The 13,868-nt window shown below is 35.7% G+C and overlaps 1 protein-coding gene across 1 annotated transcript; it reads left to right on the top strand.

Annotated features, from left to right (window-relative positions):
- Positions 1–5,629: 5,629 nt before the first annotated feature.
- On the top strand, positions 5,630–13,090 carry LOC110775027 (cytochrome b-c1 complex subunit 7-2, mitochondrial). The gene is made up of 4 exons (XM_021979628.2): positions 5,630–5,829; positions 5,922–6,079; positions 11,545–11,592; positions 12,756–13,090. Exons 1-4 carry the CDS (start codon positions 5,718–5,720, stop codon positions 12,822–12,824), a joined length of 387 nt encoding a protein of 128 aa, XP_021835320.1. The 5' UTR covers positions 5,630–5,717; the 3' UTR covers positions 12,825–13,090.
- The last annotated feature ends 778 nt before the right edge of the window (positions 13,091–13,868 follow it).

Below are 13,868 nucleotides of genomic sequence, written 5' to 3'. Positions count from 1 at the left end.
ACGATCTCAGCCGCTCGTTTCCACTACAACATATAAGATCGAAGAGGGCGAAAAATATCGCCCTCTTTGATCTAAATCTCGCCCTTTTAGGCTATTAGGGCGATTTTTAAATCGCCCTTCCATCGCCCTGTTAGGCTCGTTGTATTAGCTTAGCAGGGCAAGCAATATGTTTCGCCCTTTTTGATTTCAATCAAAGAGGGCAATATTTTTCGCCCTCCTTGATTGAAATCAGAGAGGGCAACTTTTTTTCGCCCTCCTTGATTGAAATCAGAGAGGGCAACTTTTTTTCGCCCTCCTTGATTGAAATCAGAGAGGGCAACTTTTTATCGCCCTCTTTGATTATTTCAAGAAAGGCACACTCTTTTTGCCCTTGTTGACAGGAATCAAGAAAGGCACCCTATTTCGCCCTATTTGATTGAATCAAGGACGACTTTTTTTTTGCGCCCTCTTTGCTCTAGTTTGCTTTTTTTTATTTCTATTTCTCTTTTAAATATTAGCCAATACATCAAATAAATTAACCTACGTGGGATTCGAACCCACATCTTTGCGCATTTGCACAATGCTCTCCCATTTGAGCTAATAGGTTAGTAGTGCTACTTATCTATTAAAAAGGAATAATTACCAGTCTCACTGCTGTTTCAAAGGCCACTGGAGCCAAAATCTGGACAGAAATTAGCTCTTAAAGTCTCACTGCTGTTTCACAGGACACTGGAGCCAAAACCGGCCAAAAACAATAGTTAGTGGATGCATAGTTGATAGTTGCATGCATAATGCATTGTGCTTAAAATATGGGGTTCTGGAGTTAAACTGTACAAGGAACAGATAGTATATGAATTATGATTCACAGATAAATAGAGGGAATGGAGTACTGGACTGTGATAAAATGGTGCTTCCACCCAATCCTCTGAGTGCAATAGAGACAAACATGAAGAAATGTATAAAGTGCAAACACACAAAAACCCCGAGGGTACAAAGGGATAATACCTCTCGAACAATATTTTTTCCGTGTTGAATTGGATGCATCCCTGTCAAAAGTTCTAGAAAGACAACTCCAAGGCTGTAAACATCACTTTTATCTGTCAACTTGCGGGTCAAAAGTACTCGGGATCAAGGTATCCCTGCAAATGACATCAAAGAAGATTAGTTCACCGTTTTTACTCCATTTTTCTTTAGAATCAATTGGTGCGTAAAGGTAGCAGCTATTATGTTATAACATATAATATTTTACAGCCTCTGAAAACTGCACTTCTTTTACACTGGAGAATCAACATGGTAGGCTCGTTAGAACAACAACCCACAGTGGAGATATTTCAGTCTACTGAATGTCGAATTATATACCTCTGCATCAAGAAAAATGCATCTAATATGTACAAAACATAATTTTCAAGTTGGCTTCAAAGAAAACTAGACCTGACCATGAAAATATCCCAAACAGAATGAAATTGATTTCAGAGAATCACATGAACATACATATTGGTGTCATTCTATATGTCTTCCTCCTTAGTTACGTTAACTTCTAAATGCATCAACAATAATCCAATTATGAGGGTGTACTTCTGGTGACCTTAAGCAACCGGGTTAGCAGATAAAACCTCCCAATTCCTACCTCCAGTACCCCCGCTAAACCTACCCCCAAAACCCAACTGACTTTGACAAATCCTTCGTCGTACAATCACTCGTAAATCATCTTAAAACTTCTATTTATCAGGATTTCTTACCAGCAAGAACAAAAAAAATCCCAAACATGAGAGTAATTCAATAAGCAGTATAGCTTCACAAGATAACAAAATATTGATGATTGAGAACAATATACTAATATACCTTGTCTTTTTTTCTTAGGTTGTTGAGTGGTAGAGTCTAGTTGCGATAATGACGATTGAGTGTCTAGATTGATTGTTCTTTCTCCTGCAAAATCAAAATCAATATCAGAAGCTCCACAGAATGTGGTTAGTTTACAGATTCTAATAACAAAACCAAAAAGGCAACCGCTAATCAGAGTATCAAAGTGTGGTGGTTCAAGAATACACAAGTATCCTTCATTTAACTTGGACTTTACTGTTTTACGTCAATGAGATACTACGGAAGGTGTAATGTAAAATTGTTTCCATTCCTAAGTACATTATATATTATTAGAACTCAATTTGACAGTCTGCTTGTCTTAGCTTCTAAAAATTGTTGACAACCCGGGTACTTTTTCTTTAAGCCTACAGATTTCAGAAACGTACTTACAACTAAAGACTCTCGGAGTAATTTGTTTTAGGCCAAGCAGAGTTTAGAGATTACACTTAGACAGATATGTGCAAGACAGGGATGAGAAAAGTTCTTAAACCCCAAAAGATAATCATATAAAACGCCATTGCACATCACATGAACAGGTAACTTATTAACAGCAGTTCCCAGCAGAAACCACAGACTGGGTTAGACCTAATTCAAAATGATCAGAACTGATTGAATTTTTATATAAACTACTAGACAATAGACTTGGATATACTAGGATTCAGAATAGACTGCAGTCATGTAATCATTTGTTCTGATGGCTTTTTTTGTGGAATAAATCGCCCTATTTGCTACCAATTCTTGTAGTGTTCATCTAAATCTAACGGTTCGCAAAGGTTCCCATTATAAGGTTGGTTCTCATCTTAAGGGAGGTTCTCACCAAAACCTGGTCCGGTCCTATATATATATATATATATATATATATATAGGTTCACATGAGAACCACCCTTATGGTGAGAACCTCTTTTACGGTGAGAACTTTAATCTTGACCGTTCATTGTTGATATATTGACCGTTCTTTTTTTTTCTTTCTTTTATCCACATCACGTGTGTTTATAAAACAGAAATTCGAAACTTTTATGCTCTTCCTCTGTCACACTCTATTAGACGCCATTGAAGCTATAAGACTCGAATTCCGAAATATTTCCAACTTAGACGCCATCAAAGGAAAATTTGAAGCTGTCAAATTGTATTTCTCTATTAATGTTCTCAAATTATTCCATCTACTACTGTCCTTATAATATACGAAGTCCTAATTCAAACAAATCTAGGATATATAATCGTATTAGAGGACTAATAGCTAGCAATCTAGACTCCTAAATAATCAATATCCTAATAGAAACCCATAATTAATATGCTAATGGAGACTCTATCTCATCAAACATGTTTAAATTCCCGTATTTATACATTTGATTGGATGGAGATGAGGGCGTTGGTTTTAGGAGCGATTAATTGGTCAGTTTTGGTGGTTTTTCGACGATAGTGGTGTGTTGTCCTGCATAATACATTCGGTGTAATCCAATATTATGTAATGGCTGTACATATGGCTCAATATACAGTAAACTTTAAGAAGAAGAAAAACTCGCAGGGGAGAAAAAAAATCCAATAACTTAACATTTTTGTATGTGCATATTTTTTGAACTAAATATGCATATTTTCTGAACTATACGTGCATAATTTTTGACGCATATATAATGTATATTTTTTAACGTTTCCAGAAATCAAAAGTTATATTGACCTTAAAAAAAAATTGCAAATATAGCTTAAGAAATATGCATATATAGTTCAAAAAATACGCACATATAATTCGAAAAATACGCACAAAGGTTCTCACAATAAGAGAAGTTCTCATCATAAGACGGTTCTCACCAGAACCTCACCCTATATATATATATATATATATATATATATATATATATATATATATATATATATATATATATAGGACCAGGTTCTGGTGAGAACCTCCCTTAAGATGAGAACTACCTTATAATGAGAACCTCTTATAACTGTCGGATCAATTCAATCACACGGCTCAAATCAGCTCATTAAGGGTATTTTGGTAAATTACGTTGCTGAATGACCTCTTTTTCACACAAGGGATTCCCATAATTCTTTCTCTCTCTTCAGTTAGCTTTCTCTCTCCTCATTCAGTTTTCTCTCTCTTTCTCTCTTCTGCGTTTCATGAGTTCGGATTTGTGAAAAAAATTCACAATTATTTTGAAATTTCTCTACGATTTCCCTCTTCAGGTAATTGAATCTTACTTTTTTTTGGTTTTCGTATGAAATTTTGCATGATTTTTTGGGTTTTCGTATGAAATGTTTTAGGTTTGTTGTGTTTACTTTTTCTGTTCTTGTGTTTACTTTTACTCGATGCTGTGTTTACTTTTTCTGATTTTGTGTTTACTTTTACTCGATGTTTTTTTTTTTTTTTTTTTTTTTTTTTTTTCCTGTTCTTGTGTTTCCTTTTACTCGATGTTGTGTTTACTTTTTCTGATTTTGTGTTTACTTTTACTCGATGCTTTGTTTACTTTTTCTGATATTGTGTTTACTTTTACTCAATGTTGTGTTTACTTTTTCTGATCTAATGTTTACTTTTACTCTATAATGTATTTACTTTTTCTGATCTTGTGTTACTTTTACTCGATGTTATGTTTACTTTTGATTATATAGTGTTTACTTTTACTCGATGTTGTTTTTATTTTTTCTGATGTTGTGTTTACTTTTACTCGATATTGTATTTACTTTTGATTATATTGTGTTTACTTTTAGAGGTTCTCATTATAAGGTAGGTTCTCATCTTAAGGGGTGGTTCTCACCAGATCTCGATTTTTTTCTCTCTCTCTCTCTCTCTCTCTCTCTCTCTCTATATATATATATATATATATATATATATATATATATATATATATACTTGACCAAAACACACGATAATATAATAAATGAATCATTAATTTTTACAATATACGGAGTAAGAAAAAAATAATTATAGGATAAAAACTTGACTAGACCCAGTAGTTATCAGACGATCTTAATCCGTATCAGAGAGTGAATTGAACCCGAACCGAATGTTAACCGACACGATAATTATCAAATCCAAACTTGACGTGTACTCGAAATTAATTGCTACAAGCCTAACTCAAATCCGACTTGACAAGACCCGGACCCGAAATTGTACCCGACCGGAATAAGACCTAACCCTAACTCAACCTATACTTGAAATGAAAAAATAACCCAACATGACCTGACCGGAAATCAACATGACATATCCCGACCTGAATCCCGGGTGATAAAGTGACCCAACACGACCCGAACATATAACCCGAGACACGAGATGACCAAACCCAGAGCCGACTCGAGTAACTGTTTTGACAGCTCTAATATTACATAATTTCTATTATATAAGTGAAGAAGTGAGGTTATTTTAGTAAATCCAGTTTTGGTGTCCCGCTTGTATTACTAAAATACCCTCCACACTTATAAAATAGAGAATATAAAGACAAACTATCCAATAGGAAAAACCCCAAAAAACATTTTAATCAATCTAGCCCCTTAAATAAATTCTTACCATTTTAATCAATCTGTTTATATGCGTTCTGCTCTATTTAACTTATAGTCTTATGTTTCTTTTATTCACACGCATCACATTTATATTATATTTTTTTACATTTTATTTCAGATTTAAATATAATAACACAAATCTATTTCTTATACTCGCACGCATCGCGTGCATATAAGACTAGTACGTATATACTATACGTACTCCGTATGACTTATCATACGGACCATGAGCAGCAAGCCCAATCATAACAACAAGCTAAGTAGGCCATTAAGGCCCGGTTGAGCCAGAAAAATCTGATAATTCCAGAAACTCCTGCCGAGTAGGGAAGAACCAGAAGAAGAGTCGCACCAGTTGAGGAGAGAGAAAGAGAGACACAAAAATGGCGATTGCAACAGGATCATCTTCATTGTTGAAGGCGCTTCTCAATCCTAAGCAGAACTTCTTGGCTGCTATGCACAAGAGCTCCGTCGATCAACGCCTCCGCAGATATGGTTACCTTCATCTTTCTCTATGCTCTTTTTGTTTTCGTTATTTTTTTGACCTAATTTGTAATTGATGTTTTGCGTTTTTTATTTGATTATAGGTCTAAGATTTGATGATTGTTACGATCCATTGGAAGATCTGGACATCAAGGAAGCCCTAAATCGGCTTCCTCGTGAAATCGTGGATGCTCGCAACCAGCGTCTTATGCGCGCTATGGATCTTTCTATGAAGCACGAGTACCTATCTGAAGATCTCCAGGTCCTTTCTCTATCTTGAGCTTTGTCTGATAATCTGCTTTGTGTTTGCTTTGAGCTTCAAATGTATTTTAATGTAGGGAAAATTAAGTATATGTTGGATTACCTTCGTCATTCGTTGGTGTTTTTTATGGATTAGTGAATTGACTGTCAGCTTATTGCGTATATGGTGAATTTGAATTTCGCAAATGAATTGATATCGTTATCGGTGCAAAGATTTCTCTTCGTATGTTTATTCATGTTGCGAAATGCCTGTTGGCCGAGGCTTGGAATTTGGGTTGTGGGTGAGACCGTGAGAAATATTAAAGTATATTTTTTTTGGAAATGCTTAGTAGGTTGTTGCGAACGGACGGGAGTATTCTTTCGTAACAACATATCAGTGTTATTGAGAAGTTATGAATAGTTTATTAAGTAGAAATGTTTAGGACAAGGATTATACTGGACTGTTATTCTTCGTATTGTAGAATCATGGGAGCTAATTATGTTCTATTGTAACTTTTACCCGGAAAAAAAATATTACTCCGTATGTTTTAATTTAATGGTCTGCTTAAGTATCCACGATCAAATAGTTTTGCTAATAGCTTCAGTTTTTCATTGACGGAAACTCTGTTTTGCATTGTTGTATACATAGTAGTTGTTTAGGAAAGGCTTTGGTTTGTAAATAACCTATGTTTTGCATTGTTGTATACATAGTAGTTCCCTCTTGGTTCCTCATTATCTATGGTTGTTTCTTGTAAAGGGATATGTTTTCAGATGTTGTAACAAGAATTCATGTTAAAATTGGAAATGCAGTGTTTAGGAAAGGCTTTGGTTTGTAAATATATTTCTTGGCGGTTGCATGGAAAGAACTAGAAGTTGAGGCCTTGGGTAAATTGGGCCATTGGGGAGAGATGAGTGAAAATGGTTGAAGCACCAGTGTTGCTAATAGTTTCACGAGTTGTGAGGTTGTGACTTAGGTATGCAAATTTCTAAGTTATCTCATAGTTGTTTATTTTGGATTCTTTTAGCAATTTGGTAAATAAGGAAACTTCATAAAGTTTAATAAGTGGTCTCTGATTTGGAAATACTCACTTGGGGTTAGTGATCAGATAGTTGTTTCTGGTATGCTCTTTTGGGGTTGGTGCTTTTATCCTTTCTTAGCTAGTGTGAGCACCTATGTAAAGAACTAATAAGTTATTTCTCCAATCTGTCACACACTCACTCAGAAATATAGAAAAGAAGAAGCTTTTGATTAGTACCAAATAATACGGATACAAATAGGTAGTAGCTTGAGGCTACAAATCTCCAAAAGAGTGACTTTAGGTCACAAGTCTCAAAATTAACTACCCATTTCCTAAAATTCTCTCTTCCTCTAATTCTATTTATACTAACATTATGTGTTGACTGATGTGCTGTCCTTGCTTTTTGTTGTTGTGTTGCTATTGCTGTTGGGATGATCTTCTTGTGCCTCATTAGTTGGGTTCATTACAACCTAGGACTTATTTCCCTTCTCTGTCAGCTAAGTTGCACGGATATGGGTACGGGGACGGGTACGGGGACGGAAAACGGCAAAATCAAAAATGTCAAAAATGGGTACGGCATGGATTCGGCATAAAAAAAAAACAAGAATTTAGCTAAATTAAACATCCATACATAAATAGTTCAAAGTTCAAAATACCAACATTAAGTTACCTAAAATCCTAAATGACAAAACCAAAGAATATTTAAAAAACAGAAAATAAATAATCTTAAAAACAGAAAATAAAGAAATTAAAAAGCAGAAAATAAATAAACAAAAAAAACAGAAAATAAATAAATAAACAAAACAAAAAATAAATAAACAAAAAACAAAAAATAAATAAACAAAAAAAACAGAAAATAAATAAACATAAACCAAAAAATAAAGAACACTCCAACACAGCAACACTCCAACACAAAAAAAGAAAAAGAAAAAACAGAGAAGTGGAGAGTCACCAGATCCGAAGAGTCGAGGGCCACAAATCTCACCGGCGAGGGAGACAAGTACACCACGGTTGACGGCGCCCACGGCGGATCCGAAGCTTCCTCGAAGTCGAAGATTGAAGAACAGTCGAGAACAGTCGAACAGTCGAGCACTCGAAGACTAGAGAAAGAAGGAGAACTAACTCACTAAGAAACGGCCGGCGACCGGCGAGACAAAGTCGAAACATCCGGCGGCGACTGGGCGACGACCAGCAGCCACCAATGACGCAGGAGAGAGAGAATTTGCCCCAATTTGGTGAGTTTGAAAATTAAACCCTAATTTATGAATTTGGGATTCACAACCACCATCAAACCTCTTGATTCGAAATTTTAACCCAAAATACGTACCCACCCGTCCCCAAAAACGAATCCAAACCGTACCCAGATCCAACCCGCGTACCCACAATTCGGATTCGGCTTGGTTACGTATTTGGGCCGTACCCGTACCGTATCCGTACTCGGTACGGGATACGGTACCTGGGGGCCGTTCCCGTGCTTCGTAGTCTGTCAGTGTGTCTTACTCTTAGTTTAAAAAGCGCGAAGCTCATCAAAGCGCAAAAGGGCCCTGAAGCTTAAGCGCACGCTTTTTGTAGGCAAAGCGCACCCATAAAGAAATAATAAAATATCAAAAGTTAAGAAAATATGTGAGAAAGTATGGAAAGAAAAGATGAAAAAAAAGAGAAATCAAAATGATGAAAGAAAAATTCAGAATCCGACGGGAGAAATCCGGCGAGAAGACTAGAGAAATCCGGCTACGGGAGAAAATTGCACTAGGGTTTTCAAAAACCACCAAAATATTTATTTAAAAAAAAAATGAAATCACGCGATACTTTTTAAAGAAGATTAGAATCACATGGCTTTATTCTTATAAAAAAGAAGGGTCTGATATGCCTTTTTAAAACTAAGGTCTTACTGCGTGAAAGAGTGGTTTGAAGATTAACGTTGGATAGTGTTTTTATTTGAGTTGGCGATGTGTCAAATTGGCAGGCTGGTTGCAATTTCTTTTTGATGTTTTGGAGATTTGCTGATGATGAATATGCTCTTTTGAAGAAAGTGATTGTGGCAAAAAATAGGGAGGTGGGTTGGTGGAACAATGCTCCCATTCTCGTGATGGTGTTGTCTTACTTTTGTTTGGGCTGGAGCAATTCAGTCTTTTGGGGGAGTCGGGCAATAAAAGTGGTTCAGTAGTGCAGTTTGGCATGATGCTTGTTGTGGTGGTCTGGTTCGATGGGTGATGGGAATTGAAAGCAACTTGCTGAATTTTCTGTTTAAGATAATTATCGATTTTGATGGATCATATTTTTTTAGGCCACTTGTTTTTATTTTAACTCATTTATGTTGTAGTTGGTAAAATTAAGATCCAGTAGTAGTTTGGAAGAGGAGGTTGAAGGGAAACTAGATGCTGGAAATATGGAAGCTAGTTTCTGTAGCTATTTGGTAGACTATATGACAAGAGATGATTGGGAGATTTGAGGATCTTTTAAGTTGTGTTGAAAAGATTCATCATTATGTTGTTCTCTATAATAAACTATATTTTTCCTTCTCCTTGAGGTTATTAGCGAACTGTTGTTTTCTCCATAATAATCTTCATGTTACGGTACAAATTTATGAGTGGTAAACTGGTAACATTATCGATTCTATTGAGGTAAGCATCACGATGTAAGATTCAGTGTACAATGTCTATGAAGTTAGTTTCCATGTAATTGTGAATTGTGATTGTCGATTACTCCATCTGTCTCTAAAAGATTGCCCCAAACACATTTTCACTTTTTAAAGGCAAGGCAAAAGTTGAGCATGTGGGTTTGTTTTTTCCTTTCTCAATCATAATTGAAGCAGCTAACCATGAGAGAGAGAGTGGGCTGATTCCTTAACCCAATATCTGTCTCAGTCCTTTCTTGCTCCTCTCAAGCAGGCAACCTTCCCCTCTCAACAATGGCAAGTAAAAATGCAACATCGCAAGAAATTTTTACAGATCTGGATGTAACACCTTTGTCAAACTACATGCAAAGTTTGACAAATACCCACTTCATTTTTTCTTCTAAATTCGAGTGGAAAATTTAAGAAATCAGCTTACCCAGAAAAAAACAAAATAACCCATAACATTTATTGAGCTTTCTTCTACTCTTAATTATTTGCCATTGTTAAAGTTGTAATTTTTTGGGGTGCAATCAGTTAATGGTGGTGAAAAGAAGAGAAAAACTAGAAGAAAATGCAAAAAGAGCAATACCGTCTGCCATGGAAATGAAACTGAGAAGGTGAAATTGGGGATATAATTCGTAGAAATGATATTGAGAGGACATGTTGGGGATAAGATTCATTGACATAGTATCGAGGAGAGGACGAAATTGATGACAGAACTGTTAAAGAAATTAGGGACAAAAGTCTAGAGTCCTTGAGAAGAGAGGAGAGAGTAGATGAGAGTAAAGAGGAGTAAGGAAAAGGACAAAAAATAATGGAGAGGTAGATCAGGAAAGAGAGGGAAGGGAAGAATTAAGGGTAGGTGTAATTAATCAAGGGTAAACCACCTCGAATTCTTCTCTAAACAGTAGGGACCAATAGGTTTGCAAGTGACAAAAGTTATACAATTAGGGACAACCATTTATGGTAATACTATCTTTAAAGAAAGGAGAGAGTAAATGGAGAAAATTTTATTTGCACGATATAGTTCCCTTTGCTCACATTTAAAACTTGCAAACAGTTAATACATTTACTGGAGGTTCTTTGTTATGAATCTACTTAAAGAGTAGTGACCAAAATAGAGAGATTTAAGACGTAAAAGAGAGATCAAACTATTAAAGGAGGAAGAACAAGTAAATATACGATAGTATTAATGCTAATCAAGGTGACTAATCATCACGCGGCCTAGCCAATTGAGAGGAATGCCATTCTCAGACTACGATTACTTATCACTTAACACAATATTCAATATCCTTTCTCTCTCCCTTCTCTCCTCTGTTTATAGATCATTCCTCCACTAACTAACTATCTATCTTATTCCACTAATTACTTAAAAGTAATGCTACTCCCTGAAGTGCCCACCCTACTATTGGTGCTTAGGGAGTAGCACTATCAATATTAGGAGGAGGGGCACTTTAAGGTGTAGCATTACTTTCTACTAAGTGACGTGACTCTCCTTAGGACTATATATGAATGAGTAAATGTAGAGTGTTTTATGTTTATTCATGAGAGGTCTATGTATCTTTTATTGTCAGAATATTCTTTTTTTACTTTAGAGCTTTTGTGTATTAAATCTAGGGATGAAATATAGCTCTATGGTTTTAGCTGGCTTTTGAGAGGGAAATTGCAGTGTTTTATTGTGCTTATTTGTTCAGCAGTTAAACTTATTGATTTTTTTAGATGCCTATTCTTCTAGTTATGCTGAGCACTGGTAGTTTATATTGCTAGCTTATATGCATGCTTGGCGTGAGTTCCCTGAGAAATGGTTTTTATGGCCTTCATATGATCTTTATATTATGTGTGCTTTTGCAGGCTATGCAAACACCCTTCAGAAGTTACATTCAAGATATGTTGGCTCTTGTAAGTATTCTTTTAAACTTTTTGCATTGTTGCCCCTGTAATTTGGGAAATGGGAATATAGGTGATTAGGTGTTTGCTTTTCCTTGGTTATGATATATTGTTTTGTATTGAACCTGCGACGGGGATCTCAATCTCTGAATTTCATGATGTTGACAGTTGACTGAACAAGTATGTAGGTAGGTTGGTTGGTTACTTTACCACTATTGTTGAAGAAAGCTTCAAAAGCTTGTTTCACTTAATGTTAGTGATAGATTTCCCAAATGAACTAATGCCTTTACCTATTATTTGAAATCTGGTAATCACTTGAAATTTTTTATTTAAAGGATGTGCTCTTGTGATAAATGTAAGTAATTCGTACGGTTTCAGGCTCAAATAATGGTGATATTTGGACTAGATGGTTGATGAACGCAGTTAGCTCATGGGTCTAAGTTTCTTTGTTGTTATGATGAAGTGATTATTATGATAATATCACCTGTAGGTTGTGAACTTTCCCTTATATTGATCTTTGCCCAGAAAATGTGGAACGGATCTTTGTGATTAGTAAGTAGCGCTGTAGCATGCCTGTTGGATTCATTGTGTCTAAGGAGCTTTTTGGGGATGAAAGCACAAGGACAACACTCTGGAAATGTAGATATTTTATCTAGCTTTTAATGTTTTTTTATTGCTAATCCAAGATTTAATATTTCAGAGTTTCATTTATACAGTTTTTTCTCCCTCTTTTAGAAGTCTATTTATCTTTTTTAGTTTTGTTTTGGTGGAGGGGTGATCTTGGAATGGTGGCGAGGTTGTCAGTTGAATGGAGCTAGATCAGGGGATCTGATTTTAGGGCAGCCAAATGGCATAGATGTGTAGATTCTTGTTATATGGAACATGCATCCTGAATCCTTAGTGTAGTGACACAGTATAGACCTTAGTTTTTCTTGCCATCTAGGTAAATGCTTTCTAATGCTTATCTTCAATTGTGGTCATTGCTGGCTATTTTTATTGCCATACTAAATTTTGTATTCGTAACCGATCAAAAGTTCCATTTTCAAACTTTACTAGTTGACAGAGAAGTATTATCTATCAGAGGCTCGGAAAATGTTTATACCTCTTTCAATTTACTTTTCTGGCAGAAAGAGCTGTAGGATATGAGTTGGTAACATTGTTGGTAATGGTTGCAGGTGAAGCGTGAGAGAGCAGAACGGGAAGCTTTGGGAGCTTTGCCTCTGTACCAGCGATCAATTCCTTAAGCATGTCACTGTGTATTGCAGCTGTGACTGACTTACCAACTGTATTTCATATGTTTTATTTTATTTTTACAAAGAGCACTTAGTCTAGCAGTGAGAGACTGTGTGTTTCTTTCCTTGTGCACATTTTATCTTGCTTTACTCTAAACTTGCTCATTCATAAGCATTATTTTGGAAAAGTGATGCTTCAAATGCTAAATAATATACAAATCAAGTTTCAAAACTTGAATCAGTCATGTATGTTGAGTTTTTTCATTTTTGAATCTTCATTTCTTCTCCCCGTTATGAAAATCTACTGCTAAATCTGTACCCGTAATTGTTTGTATGCCGTGTTTGTAGTTTGATGTTCATGCTAAAAGTTGTCTAGTTGATTGATCAAGGCTGGATACTCTTGATTATCGTATCCTAGACGATAAGCCGAAAAGTTGATCCGAGGCTAACTCATGGGTGATTGTAGAGAACATTCCACTCTTTTCTGAACCGAAAAGTTGATCCGACGTTAAGCTGAATCTGGAATTTGGGGTTACCAACAGTTTAGTGCTACTGCTGTATGAAGGGAAGATGATTACCTGAAGGAGACTGTGAGCGTAAACGAGTGGAAGGAATATCCATCTGGAATTACAAACGACACTCTAGAGTCTCACCAATACCTTCTTTACATATTTGAACTCGCTTATATCCTAATTGGAAAGTTGCAATGACTGATGAACACAATGCTTTATATTGAAATGCTTTGACCTGATTTACCATTTATTCAGCACACTTGGAGTAGTCTTCAATTGTTCTTAAACCAAGCTGAATTTTATGAAAATCTATATAAATAAATTATATCAATTCTAAGTATGATGTTGTGTCGGATAAAGAGTAACCACAAGTTATGGTATGGTACACACACAAGTTCCTTCATACGAAGTATATCATTATAAAGTAGTTCTTCAATGGACACAAATACTGGAAGTATCTGTGCATGGGAACCAAGATAGGTTAATGTGATATATCAAATAAAAAAAGCATTAGGCTTTCTGAACTTAGGTATGGAAGAAATCA

Source organism: Spinacia oleracea, chromosome 1 (assembly GCF_020520425.1).
Source record: "Spinacia oleracea cultivar Varoflay chromosome 1, BTI_SOV_V1, whole genome shotgun sequence".
In the NCBI taxonomy this organism is placed as follows: Eukaryota; Viridiplantae; Streptophyta; class Magnoliopsida; order Caryophyllales; family Amaranthaceae; genus Spinacia; species Spinacia oleracea.
The sequence above is the reverse complement of the archived record's forward strand: the minus strand, read 5'-3'. Positions and strand labels throughout refer to the sequence as shown.

What these genes read in the sequence shown, in the direction of transcription:
- LOC110775027 (XM_021979628.2), top strand. Translation starts at nt 5,718, where the DNA reads ATGGCGATTGCAACAGGATCATCTTCATTGTTGAAGGCGCTTCTCAAT. An exon ending in ACCTATCTGAAGATCTCCAG is followed by an intron (nt 6,080 to 11,544) that starts GTCCTTTCTCTA and finishes GTGCTTTTGCAG; the next exon opens with GCTATGCAAACACCCTTCAG. An exon ending in TTCAAGATATGTTGGCTCTT is followed by an intron (nt 11,593 to 12,755) that starts GTAAGTATTCTT and finishes TAATGGTTGCAG; the next exon opens with GTGAAGCGTGAGAGAGCAGA.